The 25,949-nt window shown below is 54.7% G+C and overlaps 10 protein-coding genes across 10 annotated transcripts; 6 read left to right on the forward strand and 4 right to left on the reverse strand.

Annotated features, from left to right (window-relative positions):
- Positions 1-1,215: 1,215 nt before the first annotated feature.
- On the forward strand, positions 1,216-3,523 carry GMORB2_2184 (uncharacterized protein; the record flags this gene model as incomplete). Its single annotated transcript, XM_035464164.1, has 2 exons — positions 1,216-1,272; positions 3,479-3,523. 2 exons carry the CDS (start codon positions 1,216-1,218, stop codon positions 3,521-3,523), a joined length of 102 nt encoding a protein of 33 aa, XP_035319874.1.
- Positions 3,524-3,769: 246 nt separating this feature from the next.
- GMORB2_2185 (CENP-B N-terminal DNA-binding domain) lies at positions 3,770-5,901 on the forward strand (the record flags this gene model as incomplete). Its single annotated transcript, XM_035464165.1, has 3 exons — positions 3,770-3,876; positions 4,354-4,560; positions 4,728-5,901. The coding sequence occupies 3 exons, from the start codon at positions 3,770-3,772 to the stop codon at positions 5,899-5,901; spliced, it is 1,488 nt and encodes a 495-aa protein (XP_035319875.1).
- Positions 5,902-7,088: 1,187 nt separating this feature from the next.
- GMORB2_2186 (uncharacterized protein) lies at positions 7,089-8,302 on the reverse strand (the record flags this gene model as incomplete). Its single annotated transcript, XM_035464166.1, has 2 exons — positions 7,089-7,671; positions 8,295-8,302. The coding sequence occupies 2 exons, from the start codon at positions 8,300-8,302 to the stop codon at positions 7,089-7,091; spliced, it is 591 nt and encodes a 196-aa protein (XP_035319876.1).
- A 103-nt stretch (positions 8,303-8,405) lies between these two features.
- Positions 8,406-11,908, reverse strand: GMORB2_2187 (mitochondrial splicing suppressor protein 51; the record flags this gene model as incomplete). Its single annotated transcript, XM_035464167.1, has 5 exons — positions 8,406-9,202; positions 9,264-9,779; positions 9,842-9,923; positions 10,317-11,011; positions 11,080-11,908. 5 exons carry the CDS (start codon positions 11,906-11,908, stop codon positions 8,406-8,408), a joined length of 2,919 nt encoding a protein of 972 aa, XP_035319877.1.
- Positions 11,909-12,282: 374 nt separating this feature from the next.
- On the forward strand, positions 12,283-16,342 carry GMORB2_2188 (splicing factor 3B subunit 3; the record flags this gene model as incomplete). Its single annotated transcript, XM_035464168.1, has 3 exons — positions 12,283-12,526; positions 12,749-14,828; positions 15,028-16,342. The coding sequence occupies 3 exons, from the start codon at positions 12,283-12,285 to the stop codon at positions 16,340-16,342; spliced, it is 3,639 nt and encodes a 1,212-aa protein (XP_035319878.1).
- A 370-nt stretch (positions 16,343-16,712) lies between these two features.
- Positions 16,713-17,595, reverse strand: GMORB2_2189 (uncharacterized protein; the record flags this gene model as incomplete). Its single annotated transcript, XM_035464169.1, has 2 exons — positions 16,713-17,174; positions 17,515-17,595. The coding sequence occupies 2 exons, from the start codon at positions 17,593-17,595 to the stop codon at positions 16,713-16,715; spliced, it is 543 nt and encodes a 180-aa protein (XP_035319879.1).
- Positions 17,596-18,271: 676 nt separating this feature from the next.
- GMORB2_2190 (Coiled-coil domain-containing protein 55 (DUF2040)) lies at positions 18,272-19,519 on the forward strand (the record flags this gene model as incomplete). Its single annotated transcript, XM_035464170.1, has 1 exon — positions 18,272-19,519. One exon carries the CDS (start codon positions 18,272-18,274, stop codon positions 19,517-19,519), a length of 1,248 nt encoding a protein of 415 aa, XP_035319880.1.
- Positions 19,520-19,911: 392 nt separating this feature from the next.
- Positions 19,912-20,268, reverse strand: GMORB2_2191 (mitochondrial import inner membrane translocase subunit TIM13; the record flags this gene model as incomplete). The annotated part of the gene is made up of 2 exons (XM_035464171.1): positions 19,912-20,082; positions 20,185-20,268. 2 exons carry the CDS (start codon positions 20,266-20,268, stop codon positions 19,912-19,914), a joined length of 255 nt encoding a protein of 84 aa, XP_035319881.1.
- Positions 20,269-20,801: 533 nt separating this feature from the next.
- GMORB2_2192 (lectin, mannose-binding 2) lies at positions 20,802-22,044 on the forward strand (the record flags this gene model as incomplete). Its single annotated transcript, XM_035464172.1, has 3 exons — positions 20,802-20,897; positions 21,110-21,180; positions 21,279-22,044. The coding sequence occupies 3 exons, from the start codon at positions 20,802-20,804 to the stop codon at positions 22,042-22,044; spliced, it is 933 nt and encodes a 310-aa protein (XP_035319882.1).
- A 1,717-nt stretch (positions 22,045-23,761) lies between these two features.
- GMORB2_2193 (protein kinase A) lies at positions 23,762-25,733 on the forward strand (the record flags this gene model as incomplete). Its single annotated transcript, XM_035464173.1, has 4 exons — positions 23,762-24,760; positions 24,863-25,116; positions 25,235-25,612; positions 25,706-25,733. 4 exons carry the CDS (start codon positions 23,762-23,764, stop codon positions 25,731-25,733), a joined length of 1,659 nt encoding a protein of 552 aa, XP_035319883.1.
- Positions 25,734-25,949: the final 216 nt, after the last annotated feature.

The following is a 25,949-nucleotide window of genomic DNA, read 5'->3' on the forward strand; positions in this document are numbered from 1 at the left end:
TGTCACAAGCTAGAGCCGATTTGGTGATTGACCATCCATCTCATTCTCTCTCTCTCTCTCTCTCTCTCTCTCTCTCTCCCTTTTCCGTTTAGATGGCGCTCTATTATCCGTAGCTCACAATATACTCGCACCACTCCAACCGTTATTCTCCTTTTGGATTTTTTGCATTCTCGTCGGTTCCTTAGCGCAACCTGTCTCTTGGCCCGGCCCCCGTCTCTCTCGACCTTGTGTGCGCCCGTCAATGGTAGAGTCTTGTCAACTGGGGTGGTTCCGTGGCCCTAGGGCGTCATCCATCCGGATCAACTTCCGTCTATTGTTAGCCTCAATTTCTTTTCTTTTGGATTCTTATTTTCCCGTCATGGTTGTTTCTATCCCCCCTCCTCCTTCTTCCCTTCCCGTCTGGTCCACTCACGACCAGAGAGTATGAGTGCTGGGTCCCCGCCCCCCCCTCCCCCCATCGTATGTACGTACATGGTTACTATGTACGACAAGTATGTAAGTATGTACATGTACTACTTATAGCAGATAATACGTGCACGCAGTTACGGAGTTTGGGAGTGCCTACAAATATCACATGTGCTCACTCTATGCTCGGTACTCGTGAGAGTCCAACGCGATGGGAGGATGCTTAGAGGCTCGATTGCATCTTGACTCGGTCCACACACACACCCCTGTCCTCGCCGTCCCATATCCACCACACTTCTTCTCCTGTCAGCCTGTCAAGTAGCATCTTTCACTCTCTCTACCACGATTATGATTATTATCATCTATCAACATCCTCGCTTTCTCTCCGTAGCTTGGTGGGGCGTTACGACAGTACTACCGGAGTACGAGGGGGAAGAGCAGAAGAGAATGAAAGAAGAAAGAAAGAGAGGGGAAGAAAAAAAAAAAAGGTAGGAGAGGGCGGGTCCCCGTCAATCTTTGATGGAATGGCTTCCGCTTTCGTACGCATCTTGGTAGTACGGGTAATAATACTGTTGCTCTCGTACGGGTGAGGTATCTGTACTGCTACCGGATGCTCCGTGCAGCCTGGCGATGCTAGGAAATACTTGATATATGTACTCGAACTCGTATGCCAGGAAAATCCGGGTGGATATCTTGGTCGTGCCCTACCCACAACTAGCCGCAGCCGCAGCAAAGCCAGAGCTGTTTTGGGCCAGAGCCAGCACTTGATTCGGCTTCCTATTCAATCGCGTTGACCTGTCAGGAAGCTCCATGAACCTGAGCTTCTCCAGCTTCCGACTCATAGTCGTGCGAGACAGCCGTGAGGTTGTGAGAGGCAAGACACGCGCACAAACACGCACAGACACAAACATACACCACACACACACACACAGACGGACAGAGAGGGAGAGAGGGAGAGAGGGAGAGTTGCGTCTTTTCTTCCGTCTGTACTATATTCCCTCACTGTACTCTGCTATGTTGTGAGGGTATAATCCCGCTTTCCCGAATTGGTTGCCGTCAATTCTTTTCCCCCTTATTCCTTGACTCTTCTTCTTCTCCCTGGTCTCTAATAATGCTTGTTGCTTTTTTTATTTTCTCCATTGTTCACTTGATGCAGCCCCCCCCCTCCTCCGTTCTGCCCGTAACCCCCCGGGTTGCGGATCCCGGGAATGTACCTTTTCTTGTATCTGCTTTCCGCCCCTCCATCCATGCTGCTCTCTCATGCGATGCGAGAGCGGGAGCGCGAGAGAAGAGTGAGAGAGACCGGGGAGTGGGTACACGATACGTACTATTGTGTACTGACAAGTCTCTCTCTCTGTGTGTGTGTGTGTGTGTGTGTGTGTGTGCGCGCGCGGCGCGCTCCGTTATAGCCACTAGTGAATAGGGAATGAATCAAGACAGTTTGACGGGAGGACGAAGGAGAGATGGAGAAAGAGACATGTAGAAGTCGAAGCCTCCCTCTTCCTAGCTACCGTGTGCGTAGCGTCGGACGATAGACGAGATTTCACCGCCGCAATACGGGGTAATAGCACACAATGCGCGTAGACTGCTGTCCCGTACCTTGTATCGTAATTACCGAGTTGCGCCTGGATCTGCCCATGTCATCGGCCTCCTCTTCTCGGAAGCCCATAGGGCAACAGAGTGGAGGGAGGGGTGAGAGAGAGAGAGAGAGAGAGAGTATGTGACAAGACACCACACACCACACACCACACGCCACATATATACTACACACACACACACACACACACACACACACACACAATATATATATATATATATATATATATATATGTACAAGACATAACTGAAAGAAGAGAGCCGGCCGGACACTCCCACCCCTTTCAACTCTGCCATGTCCCTCTGTAATACGGTATTATACCCCATCCTGGGCCGTCCTGGGCCATCCTGGGCCATCCATGAGCAGGCACACGCGCCCAATCCAGACTAGACCATGCATCCATGACGCCCACGCTCCGCATACCTCGAGCCAGTCCCCGTCCCGGATCACTCGTCCGCCCTCCTCCGTTAGCCGCTGGACCCCCTGTCGATGCTAGTTATTAGTCTCGTAGTGGCAACCAACTCATATCGGTCGGTCCAAGGCGCGCTCCGCCATGCCCACACCCACCACCATCATACCGAGCGAGAGTACGACGACACACACTCAACCCGCCAGCTTCTCTCACTCCTCTCCCTCTTTTCCCTCTACGTATCCTGCTCCATAGTATAGGCAAACACCGTCCATCCATTATTCATGATTACAGGACAGGGGTACCACTGACTAAGAGCGACCAAGACACCCAAGACCCCCAGAGTGAAATAGGAATAAATCAAGTAAGAAGTGAAATAAATGCCCTGACCATGCTGTGTGTGTCCCGTCTCCTTCAGAGGCGGGGAGGGGCGGACAGGACCTACTTCTAAATGCCTGCTTGTCGTACAATTTTTTAATTTTTTAATTTTTTAATTTTTAAATCTTTTTTATTATTACTTACATTGTACATACATGTATGCATGTATCTTGGACGTACATCTCTCTTCCTCCCTCCCGCACAATCTCTCATACTACACACGTCGCATAGTCCTGACGTTTCGCTGCGCGTCGCCGCCGTCCAGAGGCTCTTCTACGCAGACACTATACCCGTACATCCCTATATACCCCTTCTTCCCTTTTCCTCCACTTCGCAACCAGCTAGGCCGGTTCGCATACATACTCCATCCTCCTCCCCATATCGCGACGGCCTTGCCTTCCCTGTTCACTCCTCCCCTCCACTATCCGTGGCCCCCCTCCCCTCCTCACACCATACCCCTCCCTCTCTTGACAGGAAGGCACGGCTCATAACTGTTACAATATCTTCCTTCAAGCCGAGGAGACTTCTGCTGCTGTCCAACTACATTCGGCATCGTACACTGCTGCTACCTTCTTTCTCCCACAAGCCTCCCCCATCACTCCTTTTCTCTTCTTGGGAGGAGGGCAGAGGACTCGTCTTGCTCTTCCGAAGGCTTACCAACCGGTTCTCTTGCTCTTCACCGATGGCAGAACCATGCATCTTTTGCTGTCCGTAACCCCAAGACTCCTGCCTAACCCCCAGACAACTCGCGGCACTGAACGATTTGGGGGACGACATACAAAGTCGCCGTTGGCCCTACCTGGTTGGCGACGAGGCAGCGCAGACGCCGACAAGATCTGCTAGACAGGATAGAGAGGAGAGACAGAGAGCAGAGCAGCAGGGAGACAGCTTCCCGGTTTCCGGGTTCCCACACTGTCAGTCGACTGCATATTGCTCTGCGCGCAGGGGAGACACCCAACCACGCGCCCGCCCGCACCACCATGGCTCAGGGGAATGGATACACCGCCGATGCTTGGGCAGCCATGGGCCCCTACAACCAGAGCCCATACAGCAACAGTCCCATGAACGAGTACGGCAGCTGGTCCGGGTATGTGTCTCCTCATGGCCTACAGTCGGTCGAGGCTCTTGACAGGATGATGCCTCCCGCGCCTCAGCAACAAGATCAACAACAACAGCATCAACAGCAGCATCGAGAGCAAGAGCAGCAGCAGCAGCAGCAGCAGCAGCAGCAGCAGCAAGAGCAACAGCAAGATCAGCAGCAGCAGCAGCAGCAGCAGCAGCAACAACAAGACCAGCAGCATCAGCATCAGCATCAGCATCAGCATCAGCAACCACCGGCCTTGTCAACCACACCCACTCACCAGATGATCCAACCAGCACCGCCTCCTACCATAGGGCACAACCTTCAGCAGAACCATCACCACCAACAGCGGCCGCAGCAGACGCGGAAACCCCAACGGCCGCAGCAGCAGGGGAACTCGCATCATCATCAGCATCAACAGCTTCCCATGCTCACCACTACATGGCCCAGCCAGCTCACCAACCCGACCCCGCAACAGCCCAGCTATCCAGCCCCTCCGCCGCCCTCCATGCCTCCTGCGGTGGCAGAGACCCCCGTCACTGTGTCGAGACCCGTCGAGGTCCCTCGGACCGGAACCCTGCCCAGGAAGACGCTCAGCATGGAGCAGAAGAGAGCCATGTGCCAATACTCGGAAGACAACCCGGGTATAAGGCAGATGGATATCGGGAAGAAATTCGGAGTCGAGAGAAGGTACTTTCTACACAGCCCTCCAGTTCAACCCCCCCCCCCCCCCCCCCCCCCCCCTCCTTCTCTCACCACCTTCGCTCGAGCTCGTCCCCACCCATAGCGTGGACGAAGACGAGACGAGGAGACGGATGACGAGTGCTCTTGTTGCTAACCTGCCCACCACGAAACAGCACCGTCTCAAAGGTCCTTCGACAGAAGGATCAATACCTCAAGCGAGACCAAGAGGATCAGTCGTCCTCCAAAAAGGCAAAAGGCAGGCACCCAGACTTTGACAGAACCCTGAGCAACTACGTCAGGAGGCAGCAGCAGCGAGGAGTCGAGGTCAAGGACGAGGAGATCATCAAGCATGCCAAGCTCTTCGCCCGAGCCAGTGACAATCACGAGAGCCTTGTCAGCAGTCTATCCGGCGGCTGGCTTCAAAAGTTCAAGCACAGACATGGGATAGGGTCGGGAAGGCTGATGCGCCGGGCATCCGACACCAACATACCTGACACCATGAACATGTCGACGCCCCGGATCAGGCAGAGAAGGCGAAGTGGCGATACGGCTGCCGACGCCATCATATCGCCCATGTCACCGCCGCCAGCGCACATGTCGCCCTTGTCCGAGGCGGGAAGCGAGCAGGACGATATGCCCCCCGAGGGGTTGGGGCTGGACTTCTCCTACCGACCGACGGCCTCGCAGTCGGCCACGTCGCTGACGAACGACGTCTCGTTTTCCCCCGGCGGCGCCTTTACATTTTCGCCCGATCCAGGCGCAGGGGGTTCCTTCGCTCTGAGCCAGCAGATGGGGTTCGGCTCGACGGCAGCAACAGCCGCAGACATGCTCCAGAATCACAGGGAGAAGAGGAGCAACACGTTCCCCTCGTTGAATATCGAATCAGTCAACGGCATATCCGCTCCCGATCCCATGACACCTCGCCATCTTTCATCAGCCTCGACGCTCGACTCTCCCCTCTACGGCCAACGTCCCTTCCCGATCGACACTTCTTCATCTGCTATAACGTCACCGCCTACGCTGCACCGTAGCGCCAGCAACCAGAGCCTGACGGCACGGTCCAACACGACACCGGTTGAATCATCGCCCGTCTCTCCCTCTCACGAGGATGCCCGCCGTGCTGCCAGCACGCTCCTCAACTACATCCAGAATATGAGCTCCAACGGCCAGTTTGAGCAGAATGAATACCTGATGCTGGTGCAGCTTACCAAGAAGCTGCAAGTGCACCAGCATCAGCCTTCGCGGTCCATCGGTGGGCTTTCGAGGATTCCAGAGGGGGAGGGAGAGTTGGTGACGCATTCGCACACTATCTCTCCCGCGGAAGCCCACGAAGATCATATTGGCTGATTCCAGCTCTCCCTCCCCATCCCCTTTGGTCTTCTCTGCTGCGATCCCTTCCTTGGGCGGTATGAAGCACCTGGTGTGTTTCTCTGCCCACACTTCCTTCTTCTTTCTCTTACCTCATCAAAAATCTCGCCTCATCTTTCTATATTTTCTTGACTGTTATTTCTCTTTATTTCCTTGGTCTTTTTCCTTGATAGGTCTCTCTGGCAAGCGGCATCAAATGGGTTGTAGGTGGGGATATCGGTAGGGTACGCGCATACGCAAAATATGAAACACTGGAACTGGAAGAACGGGCAATATCAGGGGTAACATGGAGGCAACTCCGGGACATTTTTTTTTTTGTGTTCTTCTTTTCTTCTTTCTATCTTATATATTCCTCTCTGTTGAACCTGGCTTATTCTTTTTATATCTTATCTTACATGTTATACTATAAGGCGGAAAGGCACAACACTCAGACACAGACGGGACCTATATTTTGCTCTGGCAACAGGACTTGGGTCTTACATATCGGCAACGAAACCGTCATTTTTTTTTCTAACTCCAGCAGACATGGGAGACGCGCAAGCGCATCGGATATAGCAGTATATTATTTTCTTCATCTCTGTTCCTCATCGTACTTGGAAAACGTCACGTTGAACAGGTGCCTTCACCGGTTTCCGTTCCTGTTTCTGCTTCTTCTCTCTCCCTTTTGGACACGAAAAGCGTCTCGGGATGAAATGTGACGACGGGAAACTGTTGGCTGGGACCCTGCCGTTTTTTCTCTCTTCTCCTGTGACACATGCATGCAACCGTGCATACGCTGGCCATGTGCATAAAGGTCACATGGACGGGTGGCGGCTGCTTGATGATGGAGAGATTACTTGGTAATAATGGAGAGTGATCATGGACGCAAAGATTGAGGCAGCCAGTACCAGCTCAACCCGTAAGAATACGCGGGAGATAGGAGAGCATAGAAAGGGTTCTCGTAGTATTGTTTCTTCTTTTTGTTTTCTTTTTTGGAAAAAAAAAAAAGAAAAGGAAAAAGAGGATCAATCACCATTACTTCTTAAGGAAAAATAAGGTGATGGTGGTGGTGGTGGTGGTGGTGGTGGGGGGGGGGGGGGGGGGTGGTGACATGGAATTAGAGAAAAAGGGAGAAAAAAAAGAGACTTGGGGGAAGAAGGAGAGGGGGGAAGGGGGGGGGGGACTAATTAGCCAAGACGATCATCTAGTAGATCCTGGACGCTCTTATCAGATAGTTCAGGGATGAGTCTGACTAGGATGAGCTCCAAGATCCCGTAGAGTAGGTGTTTGTTACAGTATTCGTCTGACAAGACGTCCAGGAGACCATCCATCTCGTCAATCATGCGGGATTCATCCTCATTCTCATCCTTGTCGTTGCCGTTGCCGCTGCCGTCGCCGTCGGACGTATTAGCGCCACCTCCACTGCTGCTGCTGCTGCCGCCGGCGCGGCGGCTGCTTGTCGTGGTCGTGGTCGTGGTCGTGGTCATGCCGCTGCGGAGAAAGCGGGAGGAGAAGAGGGTAGCCCGGAGAGGGAGGAGGACCTGGCCAACACCGCCGCCGAGGTATATTGTGGCCACGGGTTTGGGCAGGAGGCCCCACAGGGCTGTGGCGGCCCTGCGACGGAGGGCGACAAGATCCTCTTCCGTGGCGGGCGGGACCAGACTCGACTTCCCAGGGGCGTTGTTGGGGAATAAGGCGCCGCGGATGGAGCGCAGGGCAGCAGGTAAGTTGGATGGCGACAGGGAGGATCTGATCTTGTTCGAGAGAAGCCTAATAGTTTGCATTAGCCAAACAATTCCACCCCCCCCTTTCCCTGTTCATCATCAAAACCTCCTTCGTCATCATCATCATCACACATCCCCTCGGCTTGACACCTGCCCTCCCCTCCCCCCCAACCCCCTTTCTTCCTGGCTTTAGGTCATCGGGCAGTGGTGGGTACGGGACGGGAAGGGAAAACGGCGCGAGGTGGGAGGGGGGGGGGGGACAAGATGGGAAAACAACATCTCGTTGATGAAGAGAAACCTGGTTAAAGAGAGAAGAAGGAAAAAAAGGCGGAGCAAGCGCACACACGCATACACGCACACACGGACAAGGGTCGGCGCGTAATCGCGACTTGCTGCTGGACGAGGTCGGGGCAAAGACCAGACGGCACTACCGTTTGATTGGCCAAAACAACCATGTCCCCCTCCCAGAGAAAGATCGAGCCTATATCTCTCCTTCACTGGTGTAGGTATAGTGTTGGCTAAGGAAGAGGCCTAGAAAAAAAAAAGTGCCGAGTTGCGGCTAAGGTAGGGATGGAAGCTGGAGGTTTCTGTCTCGTTTATGTGTGTGTGTGTGTGTAGGAGGAGGAGGGGGGGGGATGTTGGACAACAACGAGGCCATACAAAGTTCACAAGTTCATAGCCTTGTAAATGTGCAACTGCAACCGGATGTGACGAGGATGGAGAGAGGTGGGGAGGATGGAGACGGAGGTCGCCGTGGTTGGATGGATATGTAGATGTGGCTTACCTGTCAATGGTACTATCGAGACCACCGATGCGACCGGGCCCGTTGACAACGGCATACTGCATCAGTGACAAGAGGCCGTGTAGCCAAGGCATTCTCGGGGGAAGCTCTATCAGTGTGGCGATGCATGACCAGACGCGGAAATCGAGTATAGGAGCTAGACTGCTGTGGTCTGTCGTTGGCTCGCCGGCAATAGCCGCCTCCGGGAGCTTTTGCTTCTGCTTCCTGTCCTTGTCTCTGGCGCCCGGCGACGAGAACCGAGAGGGCAGGGATGACGAGTCCACAATGGTGGTGACCAGGAGCCGGATCAACGAGAATACGAATATACCTAGGTTGATCAGGGAGAGGAAGAAGGTATGTGTCGAAGACGAGTTGGCGGGTTTGTCGTTGCTGTTCTGTGATGGGAACTTCACCCGGCTCGCGCTCGGCGCCGCCGCCGGGTCGCGTCTCTGGTTCACTACTCGGGCCAGGATGACGATCATCTCCCACATCATCCACGGCTGGGCCAGCTTCTCGGCCACTAGGTTCCCGATGATCAGGTCCGACAGGATCTGACCCACCAGGGTCGTCAGGCAGCCGTTCTCGAGGTCCTCGGTGGGCAGGAGCACGGCTAGTACAGCCTGGACGAGAAGCTGCCTGTAAACCGTCTCGTTGCGCTTCTGCTCCTCGACCGACTTCTCCTCCTCCGGGATGGGGACGGGCGACAGAGCCGGCAGCGGGAACAAGCAGTGGTAGGCCTGTCTGGTGTCTACCTGGACGGGGGCATTGGCCACGGGATGCCGAGAGGCTCGGTACGCTGTTGCCCGCGGTCAGAAGCAAGGAATCGGTGAACGTGAAGGGGGAGTGTGTAGACCTACCCACCATGTGCCTCTCAACCAGGTCGGGTATCTCGTCGAGCAGGAGACTCTCAAGGTCAACCTTGCGCAGGCGCTGCTCAATCGCCCTCGTGCAGTGCGCAACGATGTGCACAATCTCGGCGACAAACGCCTCGTCCGTGGTGATACGCCCGTACCAGCTCTGCACAAAGTCCCGTAGGATGATTGCCACCAGCGCATATAGCTGCAGGTCGACGTCGTTGCGGCTCGTGAGCGGAGGTAGGACGTCGTGGATATCAGACGAGCTGCCGTCGCGGATCTTGTTGTCGCTCGGGCACAGGGTGCGTCGGATCAGCGACGTTGTCACCCGGTCTGACAGCGGATCGGAGGTTGACGACGACGCATTGCTGTTATTTCCAGCACCTGCACCTGCTCCTCCGGCTGTATGGCTGCTGCGGCCGCGACGGTGGCGATGACCTGTCGTCGACTTGGGGCGAAGTGGAGCGGCCGCCGGCGCTGTGGCCGGCGGAGCGGTAGTAGCCATCGGCGGCGGTAGCTCTCAAAGTCTCTCCGGTGCGCCGGGGACCACCATGGCCTCCAGCGGGAGTTATGCGTCTGACCTCGTGACTTGTCGTCGTAGTTGGGGAGAGAAGCTGTCGTGGTGTTTGGATTGACGTTGGGACCACCATCCAAAGAGAGCCGCTAACTACGTAAGTTGGCTGCAGGCGAGAAAAAAAGGGTGGGGAACTGTTCTGCCCCTCCCTCTCTGAGCTTCAAACACTGCCAGTGGTGTTTTTATGCTTAACACAAGTCAACTGCATTTTGATGACGTCTTGCAGGACACTCACTTTTCTATATCGAGGTGTGTATATTGGAGTTCGGCTTCCTTCTTTCTTTCTTTTGTTACAAGGTTACATGCTGCCAGACAGACTGGTTCGATGATGTACAGATGGGCAATTCTACGATATTACCGGCAACCCCTTTCCAAGCAAGTAATATTACACGGTGACTTCTTCTTTCTCTTCCCCCCTTTAAGCGTCGCGCATAGTCGTCTCATATCTAGCAGACAAGAGCGGTTAGATATCGTCACCGGACATATATCATCGGTAAAACAGAGTGCACTGGGACATACCTCTTGCCACGGAAGGCCCACACCCCCCAGTTTCCGCAGCTGATATCCTGCGGGTCCATGTCGTTCAGGTCCCAGCGGAGACTGCGGAACTTGTTCTCACCAGGTTCCAGGAGAACGTCAAACTCGCCGTTGGACGTCTTCTTGACCCACCCAACGTCGCGCTCCAGGTCTGACTGTGTGTAGCCTGTGCTGATGATGGGCACCTTGGTCTCGAGTAGCTGAGGCAGCGTCTCCTCCCACTCGTGGCTGCTGGCCGGGTGGCCGAGACCTGGGTGGAATAGGACGAAGCAATCAAAGTAAGGGTCGTAGGGCGCGAAGTAGCCTGTCTTGTGGATCGTGTGGTAGTAGTCGACAATCGTGCTGATCTTCATGCGGTGCGAGATGCGGTCCTCGACCACGGCCCCCCACGGGTTCGAGGGGGTGCGCTCCGGCAGCGGGAACTCATCGTCGCGGTTGGCCATGCTCTCCGGTCCGATGAAGATGAGGTGGAAGCGGGCCTGGGGGAACATGTACGCTAGCTGCGTCCACGTGCTCCTCGGCAACGAAGACTCAGCTCGTGCTCCCAGGATGAAGATTCGCACCGGGGGCGCCTCAGGCTTCAGCTGGTTGACGCCTGCTCCGCTACCGGACTTGGGCTGGTGAAGGCTGTAACGAAGAGCTATACCGAGATGGTCAAGTCAGCACGATAGCTCCTCTCGTCGTTTGGAATAGCAAGCATGTACGTACCACTGAAGCTCTTCAGGCCTTCCGCCGTCAATCGCTCTCCGTCCTTCATGCTGTAGGGGCTCAGCTCGTGTAGAACGCTGCCGATGGTGACGGGGTACGTGAGCAGTCGGGTAATCTGGCGCATCGAGCGGTCCGAGTTAACGGCGTCAAACTCGCGCGTGTACATGAAGGTGTCCCAGTTGGTCATGTTGACACTGGCTTCGTCTAGCTGCTGGGTGGGCATGATGCCCTCGGTGAAGATGCGACCGGAGCGGAGGTCATGGTCATCCTCATTGATCTGACGCAGCGTGTCGCACACCTTGAGGTGGTTCTCGTAGTCATCCATCCAGTGCTCCTTGCTGCAATAGACGGCCAGACCACAGTCCGGGCACTCAAAATCCACATGAGCGGGGGGTTCGGTGCCGCTATTCGTCGCCGCAGCTTCAGCATTGGAAGCAGTCGTGGGAACGCGCGTGTGCTCGTGGTGAGGGTGTGGGCAGTAGGCATGCTGCTTCATAAAGGCAGCACGGTCGCGAAACTCGGCGACCGGCGACGTGCTAAAGGGGTGGAAGAGGTCGTTCTCAGCCAGCCTCAGCGGAGGAGTTTCGGGCTGCGACTTGGCGGTGGCGGCGGCGGCGGCGGCGGACTCGGCCTTGGCAGTCGTTGTGAAATCCCTCTTGAGAGAATCCGAGTGCTTGGGAATCGTTGAGTGGAAGCCTCTGGCATGGTGAACCGTCGCAATGGCAAAGATCGTCCTCGCCGTAACGTGCCGCGCAGCGGATTGTCTCCTCAGCGATGCGGAGCAACGCCCGCAGAGGCTCGAAGCCGCCCGACGCAGTGATGGCTCCATTTCGAGCTGTCGGGGGAGAAGGAGAGAAGAAGGTCGATTGATCAAGACTTTTTGTCCTGAAGACAAGTGGTGCGAAGAGCAATAATATTCTTTTGGCGTGGGGACTTGAAACTCCATCTAAGCAAAAAAAAACGCTCGGGCCATCACCATCACGCCAAAGCATCCGGGAAAATTATTCATCCCCGCTCCGTCCTTCAACTTTTTTTTCTAGTAGGCAAACAAGACCTACCCACCACGCACCCCAAAAAACCGAGCTCTTCTATCTCTCTTTTGTTTTCATCGCGCCATTGGCCCTCCCTCTTGCTCAGGAAGCGCGCTCAACCTGATTCATTGAAGCCGCGCAGGCTCAAACTGCGCCTAGCCAGCGAGAGAAAATGGCGACCACCTCGAATATGTTCCTCTACTCCCTAACGGTGCAGCCTCCCAGCAACGTCGTCCAGGCGGTGCTTGGCCAGTTCGCCGGCACCAAGGAGCAGCTTATAATCACCGGAGCTGGCTCTCGTCTGACCCTCCTCCGTCCTGATCCTCAGCAAGGAAAGGTTGTTACCCTTCTTTCACATGATGTTTTTGGCATCATCCGTTCCCTCGCCGCCTTTCGCCTAGCTGGCAGCAATAAGGGTACGTCTCCTCATCCAACCCCCGAGCAAGCTATCTTGGAATCACATAGTGATAATCAACAAGGGGCCCGTCCCTCCTTTGCTACCCCCTCGCCGTAATGCCAAGCCTGGCTACTCGGCTCAATTCTTCTGGTGCGGAGGCGGACGGACAGATTAGCCATGTGCTTCTTCAATCCTTTTCCCCCCTCGGACCCATCGAGCTGACCAATTGGAAAACAAACAGACTACCTAGTCATCGCCACAGACTCTGGTCGCATCACCATTGTCGAGTATCAGCCTGCTCAGAACCGCTTCCACCGCTTGCATCTCGAGACGTTTGGCAAGTCGGGTATTCGCAGAGTAATACCTGGCGAGTATCTCGCCTGTGATCCCAAGGGTCGTGCGTGCTTGATCGCGTCGGTGGAGAAAAACAAGCTCGTATACGTCTTGAACAGGAATTCACAGGCTGAGCTCACCATCTCCTCTCCCCTCGAAGCTCACAAGCCTGGCGTTCTCGTTATATCAATGGTCGCTCTGGATGTCGGCTACGCCAACCCCGTCTTCGCTGCCCTCGAGATTGACTACTCCGAGGTGGACCAGGACTCTACAGGCACCGCCATGGAGGAACTCGAGACCCAACTTGTCTACTACGAACTGGACCTTGGATTGAATCACGTCGTTCGAAAGTGGTCAGAGCCTGTCGACCCGACAGCATCGATGCTTTTCCAGGTGCCTGGTGGCCATGACGGGCCTAGCGGTGTCCTGGTCTGCGGTGAAGAGAGCATCACATACCGTCACTCCAATCAAGAGGCCTTCCGAGTGCCGATTCCGCGACGCAGAGGTGCCACGGAAGACCCTTCGAGGAAGCGCACAATCGTCTCTGGTGTCATGCACAAGCTCAAGGGGAGCGCTGGCGCATTCTTCTTCCTCCTTCAGACCGAGGACGGTGATCTATTCAAGGTCACCATTGATATGGTGGAAGATGAGGAAGGAAATCCAACGGGAGATGTTCAGCGCCTCAAGGTCAAGTACTTTGACACGGTTCCTGTCGCCTCGAGTCTCTGTATCCTGAAGAGTGGTTTCCTCTATGTCGCCAGCCAGTTTGGCAACTACGCCTTCTACCAGTTTGAGAAGCTGGGCGACGACGATGAAGAGGTGGAGTTCGTCAGCGACGATTATCCCACAGACCCACAGGCTTCGTACGAACCTGCCTACTTTCATCCCCGTCTAGCAGAGAACCTGGCGTTGGTGGACAGCATCCCAGCCATGAACCCTCTGTTAGACTGCAAGGTTGCCAATGTCACAGGCGAGGATGCCCCCCAGGTCTTTACAGTCTGCGGTAATGGTGCCCGGAGCACCTTCAGAATGCTCAAGCACGGTCTCGAGGTAAACGAGATTGTGGCCTCCGAGCTTCCAGGTATCCCCTCAGCGGTGTGGACGCTTAAGCTGAGCCGAGAAGACCAGTACGACGCCTACATCGTCCTGTCCTTCTCCAACGGGACGCTGGTCCTCAGCATCGGCGAGACTGTCGAGGAAGTAAGCGACTCTGGCTTCCTCACCAGCGTTCCCACCCTGGCGGCGCAGCTGCTGGGGGACAGCGGCCTCATCCAGGTCCACTCCAAGGGCATCCGGCACATCCAAAAGGGGCACATTAATGAATGGGCTGCTCCACAACACAGGTCTATCGTGGCCGCCTCCACCAACTCTCACCAAGTTGCCATTGCCCTCAGCTCTGGTGAGATCGTCTACTTCGAGATGGACTCGGACGGGTCGCTGGCCGAGTACGACGAGAAGAAGGAGATGTCTGGCACAGTCACCTGTCTCAGCCTGGGTGAAGTCCCCGAAGGCAGGTTACGAAGCTCGTTCCTCGCTGTCGGGTGCGATGACTGCACAGTCCGTATCCTCAGCCTCGACCCTGACTCTACCCTCGAAAGCAAGTCAGTCCAGGCCCTGACGGCGGCTCCTACATCCCTGGCAATCATTGCCATGGAGGACTCGTCGTCTGGCGGCTCGACACTCTACCTCCACATCGGCCTTCACTCAGGGGTGTATCTGCGAACGGTTCTTGACGAGGTCACTGGTGAGCTGACTGACACACGGCAAAAATTCCTGGGGCCCAAAGGCGTCAGACTGTTCCAGGTCACCGTGCAAGGCCGAACCTGTGTCCTCGGCCTCAGCTCTCGCCCATGGCTCGGATACTCGGACCCCATCACCAAGAGCTTTGTCGTCACGCCGCTAAACTACGTTGACCTGGAGTGGTCCTGGAACTTCAGCAGCGAGCAGTGTGAGGAGGGTGTCGTCGGTATCCAAGGACAATCTCTCAGGTACGTGTTTTCTCTCTCTTGCTCTTTCATTTGTTTATTTTTACGTGTTATATGATGAGAAACTGGGAACCTACGCCCAAGGGCAATGAGGTCTTACGCATTTTACCAATTGTTCCTACTGATATGCATGCCATCATTCTTACTCTCTTGTCGGATACCTCTACATCAAGGAGAGATGTGCTGATACCGCCTCTGTCAGGATCTTTTCCATCGACCGACTGGGCGACAACCTCATTCAAACTTCTGCCCGGTTGACATACACCCCCAAGAAGCTGGTCAAGAACCCTGACCAGCCATACTTCTATACCATAGAGGCGGACAACAATGTCCTGCCTCCCGATCTGCGAGAAAAACTCCTGAGCGACTCGGGAGCCGTCAATGGTGATGCCAAGGTTCTGCCCCCCGAGGATTTTGGATACCCCCGGGCAAATCGTCGCTGGGCATCCTGCATCAGCGTCATCGACCCGACAGGCGAGACACCGGAAGTGACACAGACGATCCACTTCGAGAATAACGAGGCAGCTGTCAGCGCCACCGTTGCGCCGTTTGTCAGCCAAGACGGCGAGAACTTCCTGATTGTCGGTACGGGCAGAGACATGGTGGTGAACCCCCGCAGCTTTTCCGAGGGTTACTTGTACGTCTACCGCTTCCAGGAAGACGGCAGGGAGCTTGAGTTCATCCACAAGACCAAGATCGAGGAACCACCGCACGCGCTACTGGCCTTCCAGGGGAAGCTCCTGGTCGGTATCGGCAAGACGTTGCGGCTGTACGATCTCGGCCTGAGGCAGATGCTTCGCAAGGCGCAGGCCGAGGTGGCGCCGCAGCAGATTATGACTCTCAACACGCAGGGCAACCGCATCGTGGTGGGCGACGTACAGCAGGGCATAACGTACGTGGTGTACAAGCCTGCGACCAACAAGCTGATTCCCTTCGTAGACGACACGATTGCTCGCTGGACGACGTGCTCCACCATGGTGGACTACGAGTCGGTGGCGGGCGGCGACAAATTCGGTAACATGTTTATTGTACGGTGCCCGCCCAAGGCAAGCGAGGAGGCAGACGAGGAACCCAGTGGGCTGCACCTGACCAACGCGCGCGGCTACCTTCACGGCACGGCGCACCGGTCGAGCCTCATGTGCCACTTTTACACACAGGACATTCCCACCAGCATCGCAAAGACAAGCCTTGTCGTCGGTGGCCAAGACATCCTGCTGTGGACCGGGCTCATGGGCACTATTGGTGTCTTCATTCCTTTTGTCAGCCGCGAGGACACGGACTTCTTCCAGAACCTCGAGCAGCACCTACGCACTGAGGATCCGCCCCTGGCCGGAAGAGATCACCTCATCTACCGTGGCTACTATGCTCCCGTAAAGGGTGTAATCGACGGCGACCTGTGCGAGAGGTATACCCTGCTGCCGACGGAGAAGAAGCAGATGATTGCCGGTGAGCTGGATCGCTCGGTGCGCGAAATCGAGCGGAAGATTTCGGATATCCGGACGAGGTCTGCATTTTAAAGAAGGAAAGAGAAGGATTTGATAATTAGGTGTTTCAGCGACGTCTTTATTTTTGCTTTCTAATGACCACATGTACACTACGTTTTCTTCCTTTCTCAAAGAGAAAGAAAAACACAGAGGAATAATTGGTGTGCGGGATGTATCTGCTGGGTGTCCGACTTGGGTGTTGATAAAGGGAGATGGGGTTTTTGATTCACAGTGCCATACACCGTCAATTTTTTCATCCCCAGGTACGGGAGGAGATATCATATCTATTGTTTTGAGGTGGACCCATACAAAGAGAGAGAAACAACCCCAATAACAACCAGAAGAAGAAGCATGCTAAAGCAAATGCGCAGTATAATATTGAATAGGGAAGGGCCATGCCTTATTACAGACCCCGCCAAAACGGACCACGATGCTTCTTCGGCTTGCTGCCATCCCCTGCAGGCTTCCTGCTCGGATTCCGCGTCTCCCACGTCTCGTCGGCAAAATAAGCCTCCACAGCGACAGGGAAGTCATAGCCGGCATTCTGGAGGTACAGCTGGGCGACGTCGTAGTCGGCCACCTTTGTCGACGTCATGAACCGTCTAATCTTGGACTTGCGCAACTCCTCGTCCTCCCCACCCAGGGGCCGGGGCGACAGGCTCACACCCGCCTTGTAGAACTCGTGGGGTATCAGGATCGTGCGCCGGGCCAGGAGGAGGTGGTCGCTCGTCAGCTTATTAGCGCGGCGGAGAGCCGCTGCGGGGACACCGTAGCGCAGGGAGAGCGAGGTGATGGTGTCGTGGTTGTGGTCGAGGAAGTGGAGGGTATCCTGGCCGGGCTTCTCGTCGTCGTCATCGCTCGTAGTCTGAGAAGGCTTCTCGTCGGGACTTCTGCTGCTGCTGCTGCTGCTGCTGTTGATGTCGTCATATGGCGGGGGGTCTTCGAAGGCGGTGGGAGAGGACGTCGATGCTGCGGAGTAGTATGATGGAGGATCTCGAAGGCCTTGGGGCAGAGGTGACGGCCCGGAAGATACTTGGCAGTACGGACAGTATTCGGCGAAGCGTATGTTTCTCTATACACGCCCACACGCACACATACACACACACACAGGCATGTCAGTATCAAGCTGGGATTCGGGGTGTATATAGGAGATATGGCCGGGTCGTACATGGATGCATCCTCCGCATATCACTCTGCCGCAGCACGCGACACGGCGATTTGGAGGTGGTGCCTCCTCCGACGGATATGGCGGGGCAGTCGAGAGGATCCGGGCGCAGGTACAGCATGACTCTGAATCCATCATGGCTCTCTTCTCTCTCTCTCTTTCTCTCTCTCTCTCTCTATCTCTCTTTCTTTCTGTGAAGTTAGAGATTTTTATACGGTATCTGAAGATATATAATGGACAGTAAGTAGTAGGTTGGATAGGAAGACTTGCGTGTGTGAGGAGACGACGGAGGAAACGGCCGCCAGTCACCTAATCCGCGAGTTATACTCCGCCAATTAGGTCATGGGGCTCTTGGATTGCATGACTCCACGGCGCATGCCCGAATGAGCGGCTGATGCACTCGTAGAGCGGTTGTACCGTTAAGCTGGAGATGAGAGAACAATATCACTAGCTGAAAGAGAAAATCAAACCTATTTTTGTTCCTTAGTTTTTGTTCTGTATATTGTCGGGAATGGGCCCCCAAGGAGAACGGGCTACTAATAAATGGGGCGCCATATATACGGCATGACCTCACTGTCCGCAAGCAAAGTCATCGCGACGCCAGGGTTCGGCACTCTTTTTCTACTATTCAACATTTCTCCATCATCCCCCCTACCCTACCCCACGACCACGACAGCTGACAGTCATACGATAAGCCCTAGAATTTTTTGAACCTAGCTGCTTCATCTTCCCCTCTTCTTTTTTTTCTCTCTTCTCTCTTCCCTCCGAACCGAAACGAACACAGACAAGCGCCCACCATGAGCAAGCCGCTCTCCTTTGGGCTCAACCTCACAAAGAAGCCCAGCCAGACAAAGAAGACGGCACCGCCGAGGCGGAAACCCATGTTCGGCGCAGATGACGACTCAGATGATGACGGCGCAAGCGGTGACAAGGACGGCGGTGCGGCGCAGATACAGGAGGTAGGGGGCGACGACCTCGACGACGTTGTCACAACAGCAGTGCCTCAAGAACCAGCATTGTCGTCACGCCGGCCATGCAAACCAAAGTCGTCGGCACCATCCCAGCCTCCGAAGTCGAAAGCCAAGGGGCAGCCGAACCTCATGTTTGGTGACCTGTCGAGCTCGCTGACGTCGCGCAAGAACGCCGAGGCAGCGGCCAAGGTCGACGCCAGCGTCTATGAGTACGACAATGTCTACGACTCACTCAAGCCCAAGAAGCCCACGGCGCAGGCGGACAAGGACCGACGGCCAAGATACATGCGCGGCCTGCTGGACGCGGCCGAGGTGCGCAAGCGCGACGCGCTCATCGCTGAGGAGAAGAAGATTGCGCGTGACCGCGAAGCCGAGGGGGAGGAGTTCCAGGACAAGGAGAAGTTCGTCACCGAGGCGTACCGCAAGCAACAGGAGGAGAATAAGCGACTGGAAGAGGAAGAGAAGAAGAGGGAGGAAGCCGAGACCAAAAAAAACCAAGCCGGCGGCATGTCGGGCTTCTACAGGAACCTTCTCAACAAGGACGAGCAGAGGCATTCCGAGGCCGTCAAGGCTGCCGAGGAAGCTGCTGCCAACGGCGGCAAACACGACAGCAATAAGGACGATGAAGAGGCAGCACCACCAGAGCACAACGAGGAGACGAGGCGTGTCAACGAACTCAAGGAAAAGGGCGCTGACATTGCCATCAACGAAGAAGGTCAGGTGGTGGACAAGCGCCAGCTCCTGAGGGGAGGTCTCAACCTGAGCGCAAAGCGCAAAGACCCGGGTGCCCAGAAGGACTCGAGTACGCGTCCACCGGATATCAGGGAGCGCAAGCCGGCAGCGGGAGGGCCCAACGTTGGAAGCAAACAGGCTATGAGGGAGAGACAGTCGCGCATGCTTGCCGAGCAGCTCGAGCAATCAACTAAGCGGTCGAGAGAGGAAGCCGATGCTCAACGGGAAGAGGCGGAGCGTGCAGCCAAGAGTCGCAAGACTGAAGGCGAGATCATGAGTGCCAAGGAGCGCTATCTTGCCAGGAAGAGGGCTGCCGAAGAGGAGAAGAAGAAGGCTCGATGAGCAGGATAGATACTTTGGGGGTCTATATATATATGTACAGTCACACAATGAAAAAAACAAGATGGCAAGACTAGTAGCCAGCCGGGCCAAGGGTGCAGGTTGCAAAACTTCTTGTATGCTCTTTTCAAAGCATACCCGAAATGATCTATACATGGACCAAACATCGGCCTTCTATACATGGTGAATTATACACTGGCCCTCGTTTATAGGGGCCATTGAAAATGGTCGTTTTGCCGTTACCCAAGGCATTTCCCTCCAGCCAAATAGTATACATGGATGTTTCGTTTTCCTCCAAAAAACCTCCCCCTCTTCGCAGTTTACATGCCGTCCCATCTTTTTATTTTATTGCCGTCGTCTCAGGTAGTGTGCTCGGGTATGAGAGAGAAGGGCGCTTAGAGGGACGAGCCTTGCTCCTTGCGTATGCGGTCAATGTAGGCGCTGTTGACCTGGTTCCAAGCAGCCATGTACTTCTCCATGCATGACGTGACGCAGGTGGTCTCGCCGCTGGAGACGGAGGTGCCGGGCTTAGGGATGCACTTTTCGAAGCAGTTCTCCTGGAGTTTCTGTTTTTCGGAGGACAGTCAAATTTCGAATTCCATTCGTACCATCTAAAGCCAGTCTATTGCCTTTCTCTCTAGCCTAAAGGGAAATGAGAAGTGCTTTACCTCGATGAGAAGGCGCGCGTTGGCGAGGTTGGTCTCGTTCGTGACCTGCTGCATGACAGCTTTCTTGACGTCCTTGGAGTCCATTGTGCGGGTATATGTTGGGGGGGTGGTGGTCTTGGGAGGTTCGGATGAGTGGTTGTTAGAAAAGGGTTGATTTGATGATGATGCTTGAAAAAAAGCCGTAATGGATTTGGAGCTCAGGGTGGCTAACAAGCCTGTTGTGGCTGGTAAATTTTTTTCCCCCCAGTCCTTTTGAAAATGTGGCGCATAAACTCATGGGGTTGGTACCTGGAGGGAGAGCGCCCCAAGAAGCGCCTGGACTGCAGCAGTAGAGGACAGCTGTGCTAAGAGCTTTGTACCCGTGTTTAGGCGTGTTTCCGATTCACTTACGGGATTCCAGTCCTCCACCGTCCCTCGTGTTCTCTCTCTCTCACGCTCTCACAAGATCAACGACGGTTATCGTCCCTTTTCGTCCTCCTTCTTAGCGGTCAAACACTGCTTGGACCTTTGTCGCCAACGGCGTCTGGCGCAGCCCTCTTGGTTCTGGCTTATCCCTAGGTTTCGCTACGACGGCATAATCACGATTTCCTCGTCCTCCCACACACACACCTCTCATCATGCGGTTGCCATGGGTATCAGCGGCGCTGTATAGTGCACTCACTTGGACTGCTTCGGCGGCAGCCCCCGATGAGGATGATATCAAGACGGTGACGGTATGTTGCGCCGCTTGCAAGTCAATGGCGTTGAAACGTCAGAGGAGGCTAGGAATGAAGCTAACATGATGGGGGTATACAGCTTAGGACGCACAGTCTCGAACAGGTAAAAGACGGTCCCCAAGACGATTCCTCGACTCCTACCACACTTCGACCCGATAAGGAGTGAGAGATGAAGAAAAAATAAGACTGACGAGGGTGGACTTGTTTAGCCTTACCTCGACTCCGACATGAGCAGCCGATGGTTTGACTTTGGCGGAGACACGATTATCCGAACAGACTCGTAGGTCTCTTCTCCTCATCTTTAGGCGCAGGATACCCGTGTGTGGTGGTGCGAGGCAGAAAGAGGGAGAGAGGGAAGGCTGACAAGAAGGTGAATAGGTACGTTCGGCTGTCGTCGGATCGGCCGTCGCAGTCCGGATGGCTGTTCTCGCGCGTGCCCCTGACGGCGACCAACTGGCAGGTGGAGGTGGAGTTCAAGGTCACAGGAAAGAACCAGCTGTACGGAGACGGCATGGCCATGTGGGTGACTCGGCAGCGCGGGCAGCTGGGAGACGTGTTCGGGCACACGGACAGGTTCGAGGGTCTGGGCATCTTCATCGACACGTATAAGAACAACCGGCCGGGCGTGGTGTTCCCGTACGTCATGGCCATGTTTGGCGACGGCCAGACATCGTACGACAAGAACACGGACGGCAAGTCGACGGAGCTGGCGGGCTGCTCGGCCAGGGGCATCCGCAACGCCAACCGGCCGACCAGGATGCGCGTCACCTACTTCCAGGACAAGCAGCTCAAGCTGGAGCTGCAGTACAAGAAGGAAAACGAGTGGCAGCTCTGCTTCGACATCGACAACCCACCGGCCATCCCCAACATTGCCTACCTGGGCTTCAGCGCCGAGACTGGCGAGCTGAGCGATAACCACGACATCATCTCGGTCAAGTCCAAGAACCTGTACATGAGCCCGGCGAGCAGCGCCGGCGCCGCCAACAAGGCCAAGAACCGCACCAAGAACCGCAAGCCCCTGGCTAAGAAGGGTGGCAGCTGGTCCTGGTTCTTCTTCAAGATTGTCATCTTCTGTCTGCTCGTGGCTGGTGGATACGTCGGGTACACTGCCTACCGTGCCAGGACCAGGTCTCACCGTTTCTAAACCTTGAGACTTTTTTTTTTTGTCTGTCTCCTCCCACTCTTCTAGGTTCATCAACGAAAGGGTGGATGATTTCTATACTTGTTGTGTGTACAAAACGATCGAAGCGGGCGGTGAACATGTGTAGAGTGGAACAAACCAAGAAAAGATGCAAAAAAGATCAGCATAGCTTATGGGGTTGGCAAGGGTCCTATGGAATAGGAAGGGAGGGGGTTCGCTGGAAAGCAGTCGTTTATTGTTGTTCCTTTTTTTTTTTTTTTTACTTTCAAAAATTTTTTTTGCATCTTTTTTCGAAGGTGTCGAGTATCCGGTTAGCAATTAGCGAATTATTAGCACTTGGGCGCCGGCATGGGAATACCAGAGATGACATGCACGAGTATTTGTAGTTCTACACGTCAGATGTCTCCGCAAGTGGGAGTTCTAGCTGGCGCGGTGCGAAGCTGCAAGCGGAGTGATGGTTGGAATGTCGGTACGAGCACGAGACGTAGATATAGATGGGTGATGGCGACAATACTGACCACGATTTGCCCAGCCCCCAAGTACCTGTGGGGCTTTGACCGCAAGAGGATGAACTGACAGAGCAATAATCTGTAGAGGAGCTGAAGAATTGAGATGCGTAGGGAGTGGACCACCTGGATACTCTACTATCACAGCATATGTGTCGAGGCTGATTGATGGAGAGGGCAAGGCATGTTGCAACTCACACATCCGACACGACCGTAGTATCATTACATGTATGTAGTGTCCGGTGGTCGATGCCTGCTCAGGAAACCCCTTGCAGACCTGACTATCCCTACCTGAGTACTTGTTGAGTATTGCTCCGTATGTGTAGTAGTAATAACGAGTAATAGCATCCCTCACTCCTTGCACAGACCGACTCAGCTTGATCCGGAAGCAAGCTTGATAGTATTATCAACTAGGTAAGTTGGTCCTTTTTTTTCTTTGGGATCCCAGCGGCATAAATCTCAACCGACAACTACTCTTACTCGTATCGTCCTGCCACCTGCCGCTTGCCACCTTTTTCTCTCCGCCTCTTCACCTTCTCCGCCTCTTCGTTTTCCCTCCTTCCCTCTCGCTTTCTTTGCTCCTCTCTGTTGTCTTTCCCCCCATACCCCGACCCCAATTGAGACTGGAGAATTACGTCAACTTCTTTCCCTCTAACCTCTCCTCCCCCTCAATTGCCCAATTCCACTCCACATTGAGCCGAACGTAGGTTCAACAAAGTGGGTTCCTAGTTTCTTCTCTTCTTTTCCTTTCCCTTGCTCTTTCCTTTCTTTTTTTTTTTTCCCTCTCTCCCTGATTCTTCTCTTTATTTCCATCATCACTCTGTCCTGTCCCTCTCTTTCTCTCTCGATCAGTCCTCTCATGCCCTTGACCAACCAACCAACCAACCAACCCATGTACCTCTGAGGCTCGGGCCTTGTCTCTGTGCAGTGTGTGTGTCTGTGTGCGTGTGTGTGCTGCGGCAATTTGTCAATTGACTCGAGCGACGTCAACAGCATCCATCTTACCCCGTCTTTTTTTTTTTGGTCCGACCCTACCACTACTGCTGCTGCTGCTGCTACTGCTACTGCTGCTGCTGCTGCTGCTACAATTACCCCTCATTACAGTACTTGTAATACACCTAACCTTGGTAGTATAGTTTATTACTTCCAAGGTCACCATCATACCGATACACACTCCCTGCACAAGAGGACGGAAAAGTAAGAAGCATTAAAAAATGCCCTCCCTCGGCTTCCTCAAAAAGAGACGCACAAAGGGCTCCACGTCCGAGACCTCATCTTCGCATGCACACAAGCACCAGCAGCAGCAGTCTGGCACCGGCGCGGATCGATCGGGTGTCGCTGGTGGAGAGGCACGAGGAGGACAGCTGCAGCAGCAGCAACAGGCTGCAGCAATCAGCGGGGCTCCTTTGTCTGACCAGCCTTCCCCCCACGTTGCAACCACGAACACGTCCGAGCAACGCTCTGCAACGGCAGCGCATTCAACCTCGTGGGCTCAATCCGACCCATCATCTCGGGAAGCAGGATCAGGAGCAGGAGGGGCAGCCGAGAATGACGGTCTCGCCTCTGTCAATCACAGCAACAACGCCAGCACACCTTCGCTAGCCAGAGCCATCGCCGAGACCAACACCCCCGGAAGCACGGCTAGTCCTGGGACGGATCCGAACGCGATGCAACAGCAACAGCAGGCCGCCCGTCCTCTCCCGCCTAATCCTCCTCCTCGACAGCAGCAGCAGCAGTCAAGCATGCAGCAAACTACAGCCATGGGTGCAGTGGGAGCGGGCCACCAGCAACAGCAACAGCAACAGCAACAGCAACAGCAACAGCAACAGTACCAGCACCAGCACAACCATCAGCACCAGTACAACCATCAGTACCAATCGAGCCAAAGTTCGACGGCCCGTATAACAAAGGGAAAGTATACCCTGGCCGATTTCGAGATCCTTCGAACATTGGGTACCGGTAGCTTCGGCCGCGTCCACCTCGTCCAGTCCAAGCACAACCAGCGCTTCTACGCGATCAAGGTGCTCAAAAAGGTCCAGGTCATCAAGATGAAGCAGGTCGAGCACACCAATGACGAGCGGCGCATGCTCAGCGACGTGAAGCACCCCTTTCTCGTCACCCTCTGGGGCACGTTTCAGGATTGGAAGAATCTATACATGGTCATGGACTTTGTAGAGGGTGGAGAGCTGTTTTCCCTCTTGCGCAAGTCGGGGGTGAGTCTCATCCGTCTCTCTCCATGTGAAAGAAGAAGGAGAAGAGAACAATACTGACGGTGCAAAAAAAATGAAATTAAAAAAAAATTAAAAAAAAACCAGCGCTTCCCAAACCCCGTCGCTAAATTCTACGCTGCCGAAGTCACCCTCGCACTCGAGTACCTCCACTCCAAAAATATCATATACCGAGACCTCAAACCAGAGAACCTTCTCCTCGACCGGCACGGCCACCTCAAGATTACCGATTTCGGGTTCGCCAAGCGGGTCCCGGACAAGACTTGGACTCTGTGTGGTACCCCGGATTACCTGGCGCCCGAGGTTGTGTCCAACAAGGGTTACAATAAGTCGGTAGACTGGTATGTTTTTTTTTTTACCTCCCTCTCCTGTCACCCGATGTATGAAGATGATATGAAGGGGGTCGGAGGGGGAGAAAGAAGAGAAGGAGAGGATTGCCAACCAACTGACGAACCACAGGTGGTCCCTTGGTATCCTCATCTACGAAATGCTCTGTGGATACACTCCCTTCTGGGACTCTGGCTCGCCCATGCGCATCTACGAGAACATCCTCAAGGGCAGGATCAAGTACCCTGCCTACATCGCCCCCGAAGCGCACGACCTCCTCCAGAGGCTCATCACGGCCGACCTCACCAAGCGCCTGGGCAACCTGTATGGCGGGTCTGCCGACGTCAAGAATCACCCGTGGTTCCACGAAGTCACATGGGACCGGTTGGCCCGCAAGGATATAGATGCTCCGTACACGCCGTCGGTCAAGGCGGGGATGGGTGACGCCAGCCAGTTTGACAATTACCCCGAGGAGCAGGAGAAGTATGGACTTACCGATGGGAATGACGAGTAAGTTTTAACCCGCTCCCCTCTTCATCCCACCCTTATATAGCCTTCTCTCCTTTCTCATCCATCGGTAGTCTAATCTTTCTTTTCTTGCAGGTATGGACATTTGTTTACCGAGTTTTGAATGGCGAGAGCCGGAACCGATGCGTGGCACTATTGCGTGTGTGTCACAGGAAGATGTGATCTGGCCAAGACAAAAAAGAAGAATGAATGGACGGCGGCGCTTTGGGCGACGGCGGGTAGGATAACGGATAGCCGATGGACGGACGGCCACTTTTGATGTTCCTTTTTTCCCCCATCTTTTTTGCCTTCCTGCGTCCCGGTTGGGCGGCTGCATTAA

This window comes from Geosmithia morbida (assembly GCF_012550715.1).
Source record: "Geosmithia morbida isolate 1262 chromosome Unknown scaffold_12, whole genome shotgun sequence".
Taxonomy (NCBI): domain Eukaryota; kingdom Fungi; phylum Ascomycota; class Sordariomycetes; order Hypocreales; family Bionectriaceae; genus Geosmithia; species Geosmithia morbida.